Source organism: Balaenoptera borealis (assembly GCF_965194805.1).
Source record: "Balaenoptera borealis genome assembly, chromosome: 11".
NCBI lineage: Eukaryota > Metazoa > Chordata > Mammalia > Artiodactyla > Balaenopteridae > Balaenoptera > Balaenoptera borealis.
In genome coordinates this window covers 976,280-991,346 of record NC_138868.1, presented here as the reverse complement: position 1 = coordinate 991,346, position 15,067 = coordinate 976,280, and the positions used below count along the sequence as shown (strand labels likewise).

Sequence of the window (15,067 nt, the reverse complement as noted above, 5' to 3'; positions counted from 1 at the left end):
CACCCCCTCACACACAGGAAGCAGTCCCTCCACCTCCAAGGCCTCAGTCCTTCCCAAACGTCTCCTGTCTCCAGTCTCCCCGCCGAGCTAGCCCGGGATGCTGGTTTGGATGCGGGGGTTTAGTGGGGGTTGGAGCTGGGGGCCTGCCTTCCTGAGTCCAGGCTCAATTCCCCCCAGTGCCCAGGCCTGGGGAGGGGGCTGCACGCATGGACTTTGAGGTCAGAGGACCCTCCTCGTGTGCACGGGGAGCTCCACAGATCAGCCCAAGGCAGAACCAGCGGGAGGGTAACACCCGTGCCTTCACACCCAACACATCTCTGTCCCCCTGGGTAGGAGCTCAGGCGGGCAGACCCGACTCAGAGGGTCGGTGCACAGCCCGGGCCCCAGCTGGTCTCCCCTCTCGGCCGCCCCAAGGCCATCACTGATGTCCCAGCATGCTGCAGAAACGCCTGTATTTCATCCACCCTCGGGCCACAAGACCCTTGAAATAAGGGGACCCAGGAGGGAACCAGGGGATGCAACTGGCTGGTGTGCACCGGAGCCTCTCGCGGTGTGCCTGCCCCTCCCTGGGGAGCCCAGGCGACGCGGGGCACCCACAGCCTACAGAGCACGGGGCCAGGTGGCGGGGCCTCCCTGGCTGCTCTGTGCCCCCAACGGCACCCACACCCGGGCGATGGGGGTCTCCAAGGGCTTCTGGATGGGACGGTTCACTGCGGCAGCTCCTGCCACCTTGGAGACACCAAGCGAACGTCAGGGATGCCAGGGACTGCCCTGGAGAGTCACCTTGAATCAACCCCAGGGCCAGAGAAGGTGCCAGCAGCCTTGGAGAGCGAGCAGTACTCATGTTCACGCTCTGTGAGGCCCTGGTCCTCCCCCCGCCCCGGCAGGTCAGCAGCAGCCCCAAGAGAACTGGCCACCAGCTCCTCCTGACCGAGGAGGGGAGTGGGGGCCGGGGTCTCCCCTGGGAGCACACCAGGCGGCTTCCCCCTGCCCACCTCCTCAGCCCAGAGCCGAAGTCCCACACTGGGGAGACAGGTGCAGGAGCTCACCAAAGACGCACAGACCTTCCCACAGGTCTGCTCAGCTGCAGAGGAGGGCTAGGGACAAACTGCTAACCGCAGCCTCCCTCCTGGGCCGCGGAAGCTGCAGACTTCAGCACTGCCGCGCTGGACAGCTCCCACAGGCGGGCCCAGGGAGAGGGCCTGGCCCCAGGCTGCAGGGCCAACTCAGGCCCCTCGGCACCCCCTCAGGAACAGGGTGCGGCCAGCGAGCTGCCCCAGCCTCCTCCCCACGAGCCGCCCTAGGGGAGTGCAGCAGAGATGGGGCACCACCTGAGGGCTTGCCGCTGCTCTCCTTGGAGACTTAGGGAGGGGAGAGCAGGGGCCATGCCCTGCACAGGGCAGGGGTCCTAGGCTGCCTGCACACTGTTCACGGGTAGCTGGCCCCTGGACGCAGGGTCTCCTGGCAGCCCACGCCGTGTACGAACACGCGGGCCTTGAAGAGCAATTCTCCCAGGTCACCAGGGCCCACGGCTTTGCACAGAAGCAGGCGCGTATGAGGAAAGCACGGCGCCCCCAGCATGAGCCCTGCTGCAGGAGAAGCGTGTGCCCCCGCCTCGAGCAGCCCCGACACCAAGCGGGAAACCCCAGACAGTACCAGGGGTTCGAGCCCAGCGTCTCCCGTGTGAGGTCACGGGTCGGAGCCACAGGCCAGGCGTGGTGGCAGAGGGCCTGGAGGAAGAGCTGGAGGCGTGGGCCGGGCGTGGGCAGGCTGACTGTCCACCCTTGGCAGTGAGTGCTCAAACTGGCGCTCCGTGACAGGGCCCCTGCAGCCAAGAGGGCGAGGCCGAGCATGGAGACGGGCCCAGCGGGACGTAAAGAGACCAGGTGCCTGGCGGAAGCTGGTCCAAGCTCCCCAGGAGGGCCTCCTTCAGGCTCCCACCGAGCCTGTTCCCTCACCTACACCCCTGCCCAGGGCTGCAGCGGCTCGGGGCCGAGGGACCAGAGAGTGACCGGCCAGCCGTCCTCACCTGCCTCAGGTCCACCCCCGCAGGACAGAACCCAAAGGGGGCGCTCCGCGCGTGCGACGACCCCACTGGGCCTGCACCTGTGTGTGTGACGGCAGTGAAGCTCCGGGGTGGCTGGACCCGCTGCTCCCAGGCAAGGCCAGGCCTGTATTTCGCTGCGCACCGCACGCCGGCACCATCACGTCAGGGTCGGGGCGGGAGTGAGGGTGGGACAGGCCACAACCACACACGGTTTCCTGTCCAAGCGGGGCCCCGCCAGCATCAGCACCCCCGGGAAGTCAGAAGCGGGCAGATCCTGAGGTTGAGGACCCCTGGGAGCAGCCCCGGCGCCGAGGCCCCACGGCCCCCAGACGCCGCACGCGGGGGCCCACAGGGACTCAGGTTCCAGGAAGCAGCCCTTACGCGCTAAAAATCCAGCATTTGACGGTATTTCTGCCAGTTTGGGAAATCAGGGTTAACTTCTCAGGGTACTAACGGTATGGCACTTCTTTAAAGAGTCTCTATCTTTTAGACCCAGCCCCAAAATATTTACATTTCAGGCAAGTCTGGGGGTGGGGTGAAGCAAACTAACCCCGTGTCTGTGTCGCTGAGGCTGGGGTGGGCTCGCGGGGTCCAGGATGCTCTTTTCTCTACCTCCGCACCTGGAAATGCCCGTCTGCAGAGGGAAACGAGAAGCCGGTTCCCACGGCGGCCCAGGAACACGGGGCCTCCACGCCGGGTGGGCCCCCAGAACAGAGGCATCTGCCGGACAGACTGCAGCAGGTTGCGTGCGAGGGGTCAGCGGGGCGGGGCCGCAGGCAGGGCAGGCCGCATCACAGGGCGCCATGTGGCAGAGGAAAGGGACGAGGCAAGCCCCTCCCCAGCCCAGACTGTGCCCCCACCCCCGGGTCCCTCAGCCCCGCACAGCTGGCAGCCCAGCTCTGCCACAATCCGCATCCACTCTCCCCACTCGCTGCCCCATAAACAAGCGGTGCACGAAAACACCACATCCGCGGGGATAAGCAAACACGACGCCCATCTGTCCACCCTCATCCTGTTTCCCCCTCGGCCCCCTGGGCCTGGGCTGGACGTGAAGGCTGAGCCCACTCTCAGGCCCACGGCCCAAGGGTGACACAGGCTGCCAGCCCCCTGCCTGGCCCCAAGCAAACACGTTCCCTCGCGGTGCCGCTCACCCTCACACCTGAGCCACAACGGGGACACGGAGGCCTGCAGACGCTGACTTTCCCACCCAGTCTGGGCTGGGGGCCCCGCCCCGGGGGCTCTGCACGCAGGCTGACCCCAGAGACCCTGGATGACCCCAAATGCTCTGTGCCTTCTGGCTGACTCCTGGGGGTGGCCAGAGTGAGCCCGGGACGGAGCGGCCCATCCAGCTCCTTCCTGGCTCCACGGGGCCAGCCGAGGGACTTTTTCTGAATGGTCTCGGAGGACTCTGAGGTCCTCACACACGCTCCCGGCGCACCCCTCTCCACAGGCATCGGGGACCCCCACGTGCCCGCAGCTGCCCGCCGAGCACCAGCCCCTCACCCTTCAGAGAAGAAACTGGCCCCACGAGGCTGCCTGGCCTCCACTGCAGGCCCCTGCCAGACGACAGAGCCGGGAGTCTGGGCGGGGGCGGCAGAGGCTGCAGCTCCCGACCCGGGCAGGGGCTCCTCCCAGCCTCTGCAGAGCCGGGCTCCCCACCGCCCTGCCGGCCCGTGCCCCGGACTCCAGCTTGGGCCCAGCGTCAACACCTGAGGAAGCTGGACCCGCGCACCTGATACGTCGCTGGACCCAACTCAGAACAAGGCACGGGAAGCACCCGGCCTCGGGGCCCCCGCCCTGCCCTTCCCTGGGGCTGCTCTGGCCTCGTGGCCTGCGATCCAGGCCGAAGTCGGCCACGGGAAGGGACCCGTCAGGTTCCCAGGCAGCCACCCCCCAGCACGTAGGCCCCCCATTTATCCTGCTCCTCCACCCAAGCCAGCGGCTGCCAGCAACTCTAGAGTTGCCCGGGGCACCACAGCCGAGGCCCCTCACAGATGCCACATTCCTGGCCGGGCAGCCTCCTGCCGCCCCCGAAAACCACCCACGGCCCTGAGACAGAGCAGCAGCCTGCCGCGTCCCCAGCCCCGGCTACGTCACTCAGGCCACGCAAGCAGCCGCTCAAGCTGCCCTCCCACCTCCGCCCTGGGGCCAGGAAGGCCAGCCCTGGGACCCAGGCTGAGCCCAGAGTGGGCAGCAATGGCGCAAGTGCCGTGCGGTCCTCCCCCACCCCCCCGAGCCAGAACCACAAGGCCCCAGAATCTTCCATCCACCCTCGGCCAGGCCTGCGGGCACGGTCTGCGGGCACGGTCTGCGGGAGGCCCAGGTGGGGGCGGCCAGCTCTGGGGCCCTGTGTGGACGAGAATGTGACAGCACCTGGAGAAGCGCCTCTGTCCTCACAGGTCAGCACCACCAGCCAGGGTGTGTGTTCCCGGGATGCCATGTCAGCGCTCAACAGGCATCGACCTCGGTGACCCCTGAAATCCACCCGGAGGCGCTGTCACCCCAGGGCCCAGGGAAGAAACCGAGGCCCAGCAGCAGCCTCCCTGGGCCCTGAGGGACGAAAGCAGAAGGAACAGGAAGAAAACCACCCGAAGAGAAGGGCCGTTTTCTCATCCTGGGGTTGGGGGAGGCGGCTTCCAGCTGCCCAGCTCCAGAACACTGGGCCCTCAGAGGCTGCAGAACAAGGCCTGGGCCGCCTCTCAGGGCCCAGCCCGCACAATCCCTGCTTTGTCCCTGCGGCCTCTGCCCCAACCCAGCCTCCATCCCGTCCGGAGTCTGAGGCAGCTAGCCCGGGGCAGCCCCGCTCGGCAGCCGGCACCCCTGTCTGGGGTGAAACCTCGGGCAGGCGGGCGGGCAGCTCGGCCACCCCTGGCCGGGACCCAGGGCTCTGGGCAGGCTCGTGGAGGCCCACCCGGGGCCCACCACCCAGTGCTGTGTGGCCTGGACACGTCAGCCGGCCCACAGGGGACAGCGGGGCTGGTCGGGCCTGGCACGGGGGAGAGCTCCATTGGAGCAGTTGTCCGAAGGCACCAGCTTGCCCCATGTCCGAGAGGACTTGCTGCAGAATCCAGGGCAACGCAAGGTACCACCCACAGGGAAGGAGGTCCTTCCCCTCCCCCGAGACCCTAGATGGGCCCTGACAGATGCTGGCCTCCTGGCTTCCTGCTGGATACCGAGCACAGCAGACGTGCCCCCGACGTTGTTCCCGTCCATCAGGGCCTCACAGAAGCACCCCTGCCGTCGGGGGGCCTGAGGCTCAAAGCCCCTCAGCTACCGAGCCCCAGAGCCTAGGGGGCTGTCCCTGGCTGTACCTCCAGGACCAGGGGCACAGACCCACCCCATTAGGGTCCAAGGTGGCCACGGGGGCCTGGGGGCCCTGGCTGTACAGCTGCGGAAGCCAGGCCACGTGGGCAGCACACAGGGCCACAGGCAGGTGGCGAGGCCTCTCACCCACCTCAAACGCCCTGCCACGTGTGCGGCCGCCACCATGCTCCCTCTCTGCGTGGCAGCAGGCCCTGGGGAGCGCCAGCGTGCCCCACTCCAAGGAGCCCAGACTGTGCGGGTGGACACAGGCAGGAAGGGCCCTGGGCCCGGGGAGCTCCAGACATAGCCCGTGGGCGCGGGCAGATGGAGGACACAGCCTCCTCTGTGGGCACCGCCACCCGGCCAGGCCCCCACAGACACCGGTTCTGTGTCCACTGGCCTCAAAGGCACGGGTGCTCTCCAAACCAGAGCACTAGGTGACCAGGAAGTCGCCATAACGCTCCTCGTGAACACCAGCCACGGACCCTCCCACGGCACCGCTGACTCGGGAGCACGGCCGACGTGGGCCATCCTCAGCGCGGGCCTCTGACCTGGCAGGACCTCTCTGCTCCGGGCACAGGAAGGTGCCAGGCACCGAGCAGGGCTCATGCGCAGGCAGAGAGGATGCAGTCAGTACTGCTGCCCAGCCCACCTGCCTCCCAGGTGCCGGCCTCCTCTCCCTCCCCTGACGTTTTCAGGCCCAGTGGCTGCCCCACAGATAAGCCCCAGCAATGAACACCAGGGGAAGAAGTAGCCAGAGAAAGGCGCGTGTGGGCAGGGGAAGCGCACGCTCGCTCGGGCCCCCGTCCAGGCGCAGGCCCAGGGCAGTGCCGGTCAGCCGCTACTGCGGGCAGCAGGGGACCCTGCGTCCTGTGGCAGAGCCCTCGGCGGCCCCACACAGCCCTCGAGGTCGGCTGGGACGGGCCAGGAGGCAGGGGGCGCACAGGGAGCAAGCCCCGGAGGCCCCCGTCCACACGCGCCCCCAGCACGTACGGCCAAGCCTGCCTGTCACCAGCGAGGCTAGGGGACCCCTGACCACCCTCCAGCAGACCAGGGTTGGGGGAACCTGGAGTCCCCGGAGTCTGAGACCCCTCTGCTCCTCTGCCCTGAGCACAGCGCAGACGGCTGTATATCCAGCAGGGTCCCCCCGTGAGTCCCGCATGAGCATCTGCTGGAGACAGGTTCTGCTTGGACCTCGGGGCCATGGCCAGCTCTGGCCTGGCTTCTTCCAGAAGGAGCCAGGCCTGGCCTTGCCCCCAAAACCTGCTCCGGACAGACAGCTCTGGGGACCATGGCTAGCACGTGGTGGGCAGAGGTTGCCCACAGGTGACGTACTCTTTCACATCGTGCTGGGGGCCCTGCGGGCGGGGGACTGCAGGCCTTGATGTCCCCAGCGGAAAACCCCCAGCGCGGAGGAACCCACGGCCAGAGCTGCACTGGGCAGCACCCGGCTCTGCAAAGAGCCTCTCTCACCTCTGTCCCCTCGCCCGGGCCGTGCCCTCTGCCCCGCGTGCCCTTCCTGGTACAAACACCCCTGCCCCCATCCCTGCAGAGCCACAGCCAGTGGTGAGGCAGGCAGGACACGTGAAAACTGAGAGGTGCTCAGAGCCACAGGGGACCACGGTGGGTAGGGGACACGCTGGGACCAGGGTCCTAGGGCTCTGTCCATCCCAGAACCCTCCCATCCCTACCTTCAGGAAAATGCCCATCCTTTGAGGCGAGACCCTCATCACCCCAGGAAGCCCCCTGCAGAGCTGCCCTCCATCAACAAGGGCAGCCTACCCAGGGCCAGCTCTCAGCTCGGGGAAGGGGGCTTTCCTGGGGGAGGGTCTGTGCCTCGGGAGGATGGCTGAGCAGCCTCTGTCCCACCCAAAGTCACTGATGGCTTGCTGAGCCTTTCTAACCACTCCAGTGGGGCAGGGAGACAGGTGGGGGATCCCCACTGCCCCCCAAGGTCTGCCCACAACTATTTGAGAATACGGTCCTAACCTTTAACCAGGCTCGTGCAGTGAGCATCCGTGGGCTTTCCTGCCATCCCCGGGAGCCACTGCCCTGGACCAAGTTCAGGTTCTGAGCCCGTTCCCTCACTTATAAAACAGGTTAGATGGACTGAGGTCAGCCTGAGGCACGGTGGCGGAGGCTCTGGACTCAGCAAAGGGCAAAGTGGCCTGCGACCGTTCTGACCATCAGGCACGACAGGCGGTCCACATGCGACCAGTGGAGGCCCACCCCACTCACCCTGCTCTGTCCACCTTCACTGTGCACCCCAAGTCCAGTGCCTCCACCCTCATGGGGAGGCCCACTCCTTCTCCGGGCCTCAGCCCTCCATGGCACCCCAGGCCGGTTCCTGGGCCAGCCCCTGGCTGCCCCATCCCCAGAGCCGACGCACTGTGGCCTCTCGTTGGCTTAAAGCTGCCTCCAGACTCCCCTGGTGGCGCAGTGGTTAAGTATCTACCTGCCAATGCAGGGGACACGGGTTCGAGCCCTGGTCCGGGAAGATCCCACATGCCGCGGAGCAACTAAGCCCGCACGCCACAACTACTGAGCCTGCGCTCTAGAGCCTGCGAGCCACAACTACTGAGCCTGCGCACCACAACTACTGAAGCCCACGTACCTAGAGCCCACGCTCCACAACAAGAGAAGCCGCCACAATAAGAAGCCCACACACCGCAACAAAGAGTAGCCCCCGCTCGCCACAACTAGAGAAAGCCCGCGCGCAGCAACGAGGACCCAATGCGGCCAAAAATAAATAAATATTTTTAAAAATTTAAAAAAAAAAAAAGCTGCCTCCTTCTGTTCAACCTTCTAAAACTGACGTGGTCCCCCACGCCCCAGGTGCCTCCCCGCCCGTCTCGGCCTCCGGCTCTGCCGCCCCCGTCCTGCTCTGAGCTGGGCTCCCTCCAGCTCCGGGCCATGAGTCACCCCAGGGTCTGCCAGACTCTCCCGCCAGCTCACCTGTCTTCCTCTCACACCTGTCTCTCCTCCCAGCTCACCTGTCTCCCTCCGGGTCACCTGTCTCTCCTCCCAGCTCACCTGTCTCCCTCGCTCACCTGCTCCATCCCACCCAAGGAGTCCTCTCCAGCCTGCGTGCCACCAGCACCCACATTAATTCTCCTGAGAGTCCCTTGAGAGCCTGGAGGGCCTCCCCCCCCGCCCACCCACCAACCTGCGAGCCCAGCCAGATGAGCAGCAGGGAGGGCCCTCACTGCCCCCCTTTCTCTTTAGCTGGACCGATCCCTTGCCTGAAAGCCCTGTCTCAGTGCCGCCCCCCGCCCCCATCTCCTGCCCACTGGAGGAGGGTTTCCAAAGGCGGGCTCCACATCTTACCGTGGACCTTGGCTCCAGGAAAGGCTCCCAGAGCCCAACGTCCTCCCCATCGAGCCCCAGGGTCCTCGCGGCCTATGGGCGCCGAGCCCCACTTGGACTTGCTGCGCCCTGGCTTGGGCAGGGCCGGGCACTGCTCCGTTTCCTGATGGGGCTGGAGGAGTGAAGACGGCACAGCCCACACCACTCACCTCCTGGGCCTATCGGTCCCCGCTGGACCCTCTGGGGGTGTCCTCCCCACCCCCCAGCTGAAGAAGCCTCTCCTGGATGAGGGAGGGGCCGGGCGGAGCCTCGGCAGTGAACACCACACGGCACAGCGACACCGGCCCCCGCAGGCCCAGAAGGCCCCGTCCCTCGACCAGAAACCACGTCGCGGCCGAGGCGGAGGCCCCCTCCCCGGGCTGCTTGCAGAGGTGACGTCAGGCCGCCAAGGACAGCTGGGCAGAGGAGATGACTTTTCAACCACGGCCTCGCCAGCCCTGACGGGGAGGCCCAACACCAGCAGGAGTGACGGACCCGCTCCCTGAGCCCAACGCCAAACAAGCAAAACGGAACCACCGGGGGCGAAAAAGATGCAACAGAAGCGTGAGCTGGACCCTGCCAGCCCCAGCCGGGCGGAAGAGGCGGCTCTGCCCACACCTGCACTCTGCACCTGGCGGCGTCCCCCACCCCGCATCTGACTCCCCAAAGGCGGCGTTCTGGGGGAGAGCAGCGGGCCCGCCTCCCAACAGGCCCCCGCTCGGGACACGCGGCCAGAGTGCCCGGATCAGCTGGGTTGAGAGGCCCAGCTGCCCCACGCGGCCCACAGCCGCCGACATCTACTCTCCTCAGCTCTCCTTTTACAGGACTTGGGCAGAGAGCGGGCAAAGAGCACGGAGAACGGAGGTGTCCGCGAGACGAGGAGGGCTGGGCTGGAGTCAAGGGACAAACCACGGGCCCCACCGCCCCCTGGGCCTGGGGGCTGCACGGCTCCGGGGGAGCAGCTCCCAGCAGCACTGACGGCTGGCGAGGGAGGCGGCACACTTCCACCAAGGTGTCCTGGCAAGAAGCCTGGCCCTCAGAGAAGGTCAGGTGTTTATCTTGGGAGCGAAAGGACAGGCCTGGGAAATCACCAGCTTTCTTGGCATTTGGTGCCGAAGAGCAGCCAGCAAGCCAAGCAGCCAGGCCCGGCACACACACACCACGAGGCCCCTACGTCCACCACACTCCAGATGACCCTGCCACGAAAGGACGGAGAGACGGGCGCCAACAGGACAAGCCTCCTCCCCAGCCTTCCTGGGAAGCAGGTGTTCCAACTGTCAGGATCTCGGGTGGCAGCTCCAAGCACTCAGGGAGGCCAGAGGGAACAGAGGACGGGCAGACCCCCAGAGAGGGGGCCTCAGCTAGAGACCTGATCCCACTCACAAGAGAAGGGCCTGAGGAGAGAGGCTGCTGGATGCAGGGGCCGCTCAGAGCTGCTTCTAAACATCACACGGCCTGTTGTTCACACACTGTACATCCTTTTGTGTTCGTTACTGTTAATTACAGTGGAACCGTCCTGTAATTAACTGTACGACAGAATAACTCAAAGAAGAGTACGGAGGCCAGACCCTACCCTTGGAGACCTACGTATAATTCACGGCTGTCATCGCTTGCATGCCGACGTTTCCTTATAATAACATTTTATTGGTAAGATAATTAGATTATTTCACTGCCTCCTGCATTCTGCTGCCCCAAGCCCCTCCCCCACTGAGGATTTCACCAACTACAGTTGTTCCTCCCAGGAAACATGCACATTTTGAACTCAGCTGATCACAGGCTGTCTGCCACCTCCTCTTCCAACCCGGCCCGCCACCCCGACTTCCAACAGCACTGCACTACTGCCCCGGGACCCACGGTGCAAGGGCTGCCCACCCAGGAGGGGGCAGGGGGGCTCGCGCTGCCTCTAGCCCAGACGCCTTCACACGCTCTGCCTTACTTACATCACAGCCCCTGCCCCCCGCCCCAGCCTGGGGCTTGGCCCACTTTCCTTCCACCTCCAGGCTCTGCCTCTGGGCCACCCTGGGGGGCTCGGGGAGGGCCTGCAGCATCCCTGGCTAGAGCGCTCCCTCCTGGGCCCCAACCCTGCACCAGTGGGGTGGGCCCAGCCCTACCGCACCCTCCTCCTCCCCCCTTGCTCCGCTTGCCTGCCTGCCCTAGGTCTAAGGAACTTCCCAGAGAGGCAGGGAGAAGGAGGCAGTGCCAATCGGACCTCTGGGCCGCCAAGAGAGGCCCATCCAAGGAGAAGAAAGAAAATGGCTGAGCCCAGTGTCCCACAAAGCGACTCTGCGAACGCCCGGTCAGCCAGATGAGGGCACTGGCCTTGGGGCTGCGATCTAACCCGATGGCCAGAAGACGGCTGCCCAGGACCAGCCGGGAAGCCCCCTCCTCCCATAGGCTGGGATCTGTTCCACCGCCGGTGTGGGATCCGTGGCCCAGGATCCGCGGTCGGGCCCAGTACCGGTCTCCCTCTCCCGCCCCTGGAGGAGTGCAGTGTCGCAGACATCCTGACAGGTTGGGAGAAGAGAGGCGCTGTCCAGCCCTCTGAGTGGCCCGGGCACTCTCCCACTCCCACCGTGGAGGGAGGTCCCGGCCTGGCCAAAGTGGCCCGGTCCCTGCAGGACGCGCATGGCGGCCTCGCTGCTCGCCGGCCGCCGGAGTTGGGGGTCGCGGCCGGGGTCGCGCGGCCCGGGGCGCAGCTGCTCGGGCAGCACGCCTATTAGCGCGGCCGCGGCAGACGGCAGATGGGCGCCCGCTCGGCCCCCTCCTCCCGCGGCACAATGGGCCCGGTCGCTCGGGCGCACAATGCGGCGGGGGCCGCGCACCTGCAGCCTGCAGCCGGGCCGAGGGGCGCTGGCCGGGCCAGTGCGCCGCCGTCCGCGCCGAGTGTCCTTGGGCCGCGCCCGGCCGACCGCAGCCGCGCGGCCTGCGGGGCTCCGCGGCGGGACCGGGCGCCCGGCCTCCCATTGTTCGCGGCCGCGGGCCGGAGACGTGGGCCGGGCCTGCAGCACCCCGTTCCGGGCGGCCTCCCTACCGGGCCCCCGCTCGGCGCGCCGGCGCCGGCCTTCCCGGCGGCGGGCCTGTGCGCCCCCGGCCCTCCCGGTCCCCCGGCGCCCCCGGCCCCCATCGGTGTGCCCGGCCCTCTGGGTCCTCCGTGTGCACGGTCTCCCCGGCCCCGGCCCCCGCCGGCCCGCACGCACCTGTCTGCCCCTTGCCCAGCGTCTTCTCCAGCCGGTAGGGCCCCACATACTGCGCGTGCTGCGCCCCGCCGCCGTCCTTCCCCGTCGATGTCATCGCTCCCGGGCCCGGCGCCGGCGAGGTGGGCGCCCCGGGCGGGCGGCGGCAGGGAGGGGCCGCGTCCGTGCGCGTCCGTCAGTCCGCTGGGCCGGGTCGGCGGCGCCCGGCGGGCCGCGCTCGCTCAGCGCCCCCCGCGCCTCCCCCGCGCCGCCGCCCCCCGCGCCTGCGCCCGCTCTGCTGCGGCCGGCCCGCGCTGCCTCCGCCTCTCCGAGACGACCGGGCGGGCGGGGACACAAGGCTTCCGCCGCCGCCGCTGCCGCCGCCGCCGCCGCCGCCGCCGAGGCCCGCGCCCCGCGCCCCGCGCCCCGCGCCCCCCGCGCACGCCCGTCAGTCCGTCCGCGGTCGCGCAGCCGAGGTGAGCCGAGCCGCCGAGCCGAGCTGCCGAGCCGAGCCGAGCCGAGCCGAGCTGAGCTGCCGAGCCCAGCCGAGCTGCCGAGCCGAACCCGTACGAACGCAGCCGGATGCAGCGGCGGCAGCGAGTGGCTCTCGCGCCGGCCAATCAGCGGCACCGGCCAATCAGCGGCGCCTTCTGCCGGCCCCGCCCCCCGCCTCGCTCCGCCCCGCCGCGGAGAGCGCTCCTGGGAGCTGGTCTCCGGGAGGCGAGGCCGGGGCGGGGTCCGGGCGGGGTCCGGGCGAGGCCCGGGCGGGGGCGGGGGCGGGGCCTGGGCATCTCGAGCCCCTCGCCTGCCCCCCACCGCCCCTAGTCCCCCGACCCCGCCTGGATGCCGAGCTGCGGAAGCCGGGCGGCCCTGCCCTAAAGCGCCTCCCGGGACGGTGCAGGCGGCGGGCCGTGGGGGTGGGCAGTCAGCTGCCCCGGCTCCCGGCGCCTTCCCTCTTGGCCGCGACCACCGGGGTGGAAAGGAGTTACTAGCCCCTCCCCACCCCATCCCGGGGGCGGCGGCGCTGCGTGGCTCTTGGCCCAGCCGTGACCTTGTGCGTCCCAAGGCCGTGCCCGGGTCGCTGCCCTCCTCCGCTCCGTTTTCCCGGGTACACAACTGTGACCAGCACAGGGGGGTCAGGAACTCAACCCAGGCTACATAGCAGGCCTTTGTGCCGGCCCACCTTCTTCCTCGGTTGGGCCGAGGGTGCACCGGCACCGACGGCTCGAGGGCTCGGGAGAGGCGTCTGCAGTGGAGCCAGACCTGGAGGGCCCCTGTTCCTTGCGGAAAACACGTGCTGCCTAAGCCAGTGCCGCAGAGGTGGTGGGAGAAGAGAGGTGACGGCCGGCAGCAGGGAGCCCCGAACCCTGCACGTGAGGGTCCCACACCCTTTGAGCCGCTGGGTGCCCTGCCGTGGCTCGGATCTGCCGCCAAGTCCTGGGTGGCCGAGTTTCACCTGAAGGTTTTCTGCGGGCTCCCAGGGCTCCACAGCCAGCCCTCACTCCCGTCAGGCTAATCCCCTGCTCCTGCCCGCCCTGGGGGGAGGGCTGAGAGAACTCTGGAAACTCTTAGGTCTTCCCAGCACCCCTCCTGGAAGGGCCTATTTGCATTTCTTTCTCCCGTATCTGAACTCAGAACAGCTGGCTGCTCCACTCGGCCCTTGCAGGTCTCCCCTTGCAGGTCTCCCCTTGCTTCCCACTCGTTTCTTAAAAGGTTGCAGATTAAGAGTCTTTTAGGTGCCGGCGCAGTGCTGAGTGCGGGTGCCTCCAAAGGTGTGCAGCGCAGGTCAGGGGAACACTGCCGCAGACGGTGCCAGGCTTCAGGGGGGCGGTGCAGTTTAAACTGGATATAAGGAGAGTTTGGGACCTTGGACTAGAGAAATTTTCCAGGGGCTAAAGGCAGACTGGGAGTCATCAGGTCCAGGGGGTGGGCAAGAGATGGGCTAGGGCTGTGGGCAGGCAGAGGAAGGGTGGCATCCCGGTACCTGGAGGAGGGGCACCTGCCAGGGAAGGGACATGCCCCTGGCCTCCCTGTCTTCCTCTGCTGGAGCTGTGCCTGCCACAGTCACCTGGGCCTCCCCAGCCTGCAGGACTTACCAGACGCATTGTTCTTGTGCCCTCAGCAGCACTGGCCCAGCTGACCATTCTTTTTTTTTTTTTTTTTAATAAATTTATTTATTTATTTATTTTGGGCTGCATTGGGTCTTCGTTGCTGCACACAGGCTTTCTTTAGTTGTGGTGAGCGGGGGCTACTCTTCGTTGCAGTGCTCAAGCTTCTCATTGCAGCAACTTCTCTTTGTTGTGGAGAATGGGCTCTAGGCATGCGGGCTTCCGTAGTTGTGGTTCGTGGGCTCAGTAGTTGTGGCTCACGGGCTCTAGAGCGCAGGCTCAGTAGTTGTGGCGCGTTGGCTTAGTTGCTCCGCGGCATGTGGGATCTTCCCGGACCAGGGCTCGAACCCGTGTCCCCTGCATTGGCAGGTAGATACTTAACCACTGCACCACCAGGGAAGTCCCAGCTGACCATTCTTATCTGGATACTCTTGGGCTAAAATTCCTGGCTTTCAAGAGTCCCACTTCCCCACCCCCACCTCACCCTGTGCTCCTGGGTCTTCTTCCCTCTCTGGCCACTTCTCGCTTCTCTGTGTCATGTGCAGCCCATACCCATTATCATTTCTCAGGGCTCCGTGGGGGACCCCTCTACTGGCCTCTCCAGGTCCTCCAGGTGACCACATCCACTCCCACCGCATTCCTGAATCACCACTGCCAGCTCCCCTCACTCCAGGGCTGTGGGGCAGGCTCCCTCCTGAACTCCTCCTGGTATCCGTTGCACAAACTCTCACACTTAGTGCATGCACAACAGAATAGCTCATCTCCCCATCTTTGTGGGGGTCAAGAGCACGACCCCTCGTGGTCAGGCTTCCATCTGCCTGCTCCAGTGCTGGCTGGCCTTGGTGCAGAGAATGTCAAGGTGGGAGGCCTTGCTGGAGGATTACAGCAGACCTTTAAAGGAGAAATAACACGGTCACTACAGAAGTGCTTTCAGAACACGGAGGAGGAGGGAGCACCCCCTAAATCTTCACAGGAGTCCATCTTAACCCTGGTACCAAATCCAGATAAGGAAATGACACGAAAAGGAAATTAAAGTCCAATATAATTCATGAGCCCAGAAAAAATTATTAACAGAATATTAGCAAGTTGAT

At 66.5% G+C, this 15,067-nt stretch overlaps 1 protein-coding gene across 16 annotated transcripts in view; it reads right to left on the bottom strand.

Moving 5' to 3' along the window:
• The window catches only part of BRSK2 (BR serine/threonine kinase 2), a 63,992-nt gene extending 51,861 nt beyond the window's left edge, over positions 1–12,131 (bottom strand). For 7 of the 16 annotated variants that reach the window (XR_014231496.1, XR_014231497.1, XR_014231498.1 and 4 more), the window contains exon 1: positions 11,893–12,129. Coding sequence is in view for 11 of the 16 variants with exons in the window: in XM_082341773.1 (XP_082197899.1) it covers positions 11,893–11,986 (94 nt within the window). In the remaining 5 variants the exon portion in view is untranslated. Of the gene's footprint in view, positions 1–11,892 lie in introns of all 16 variants that reach the window. The other 9 variants (XM_082341771.1, XM_082341777.1, XM_082341779.1 and 6 more) reach the window with 4 other exon arrangements.
• Positions 12,132–15,067: the final 2,936 nt, after the last annotated feature.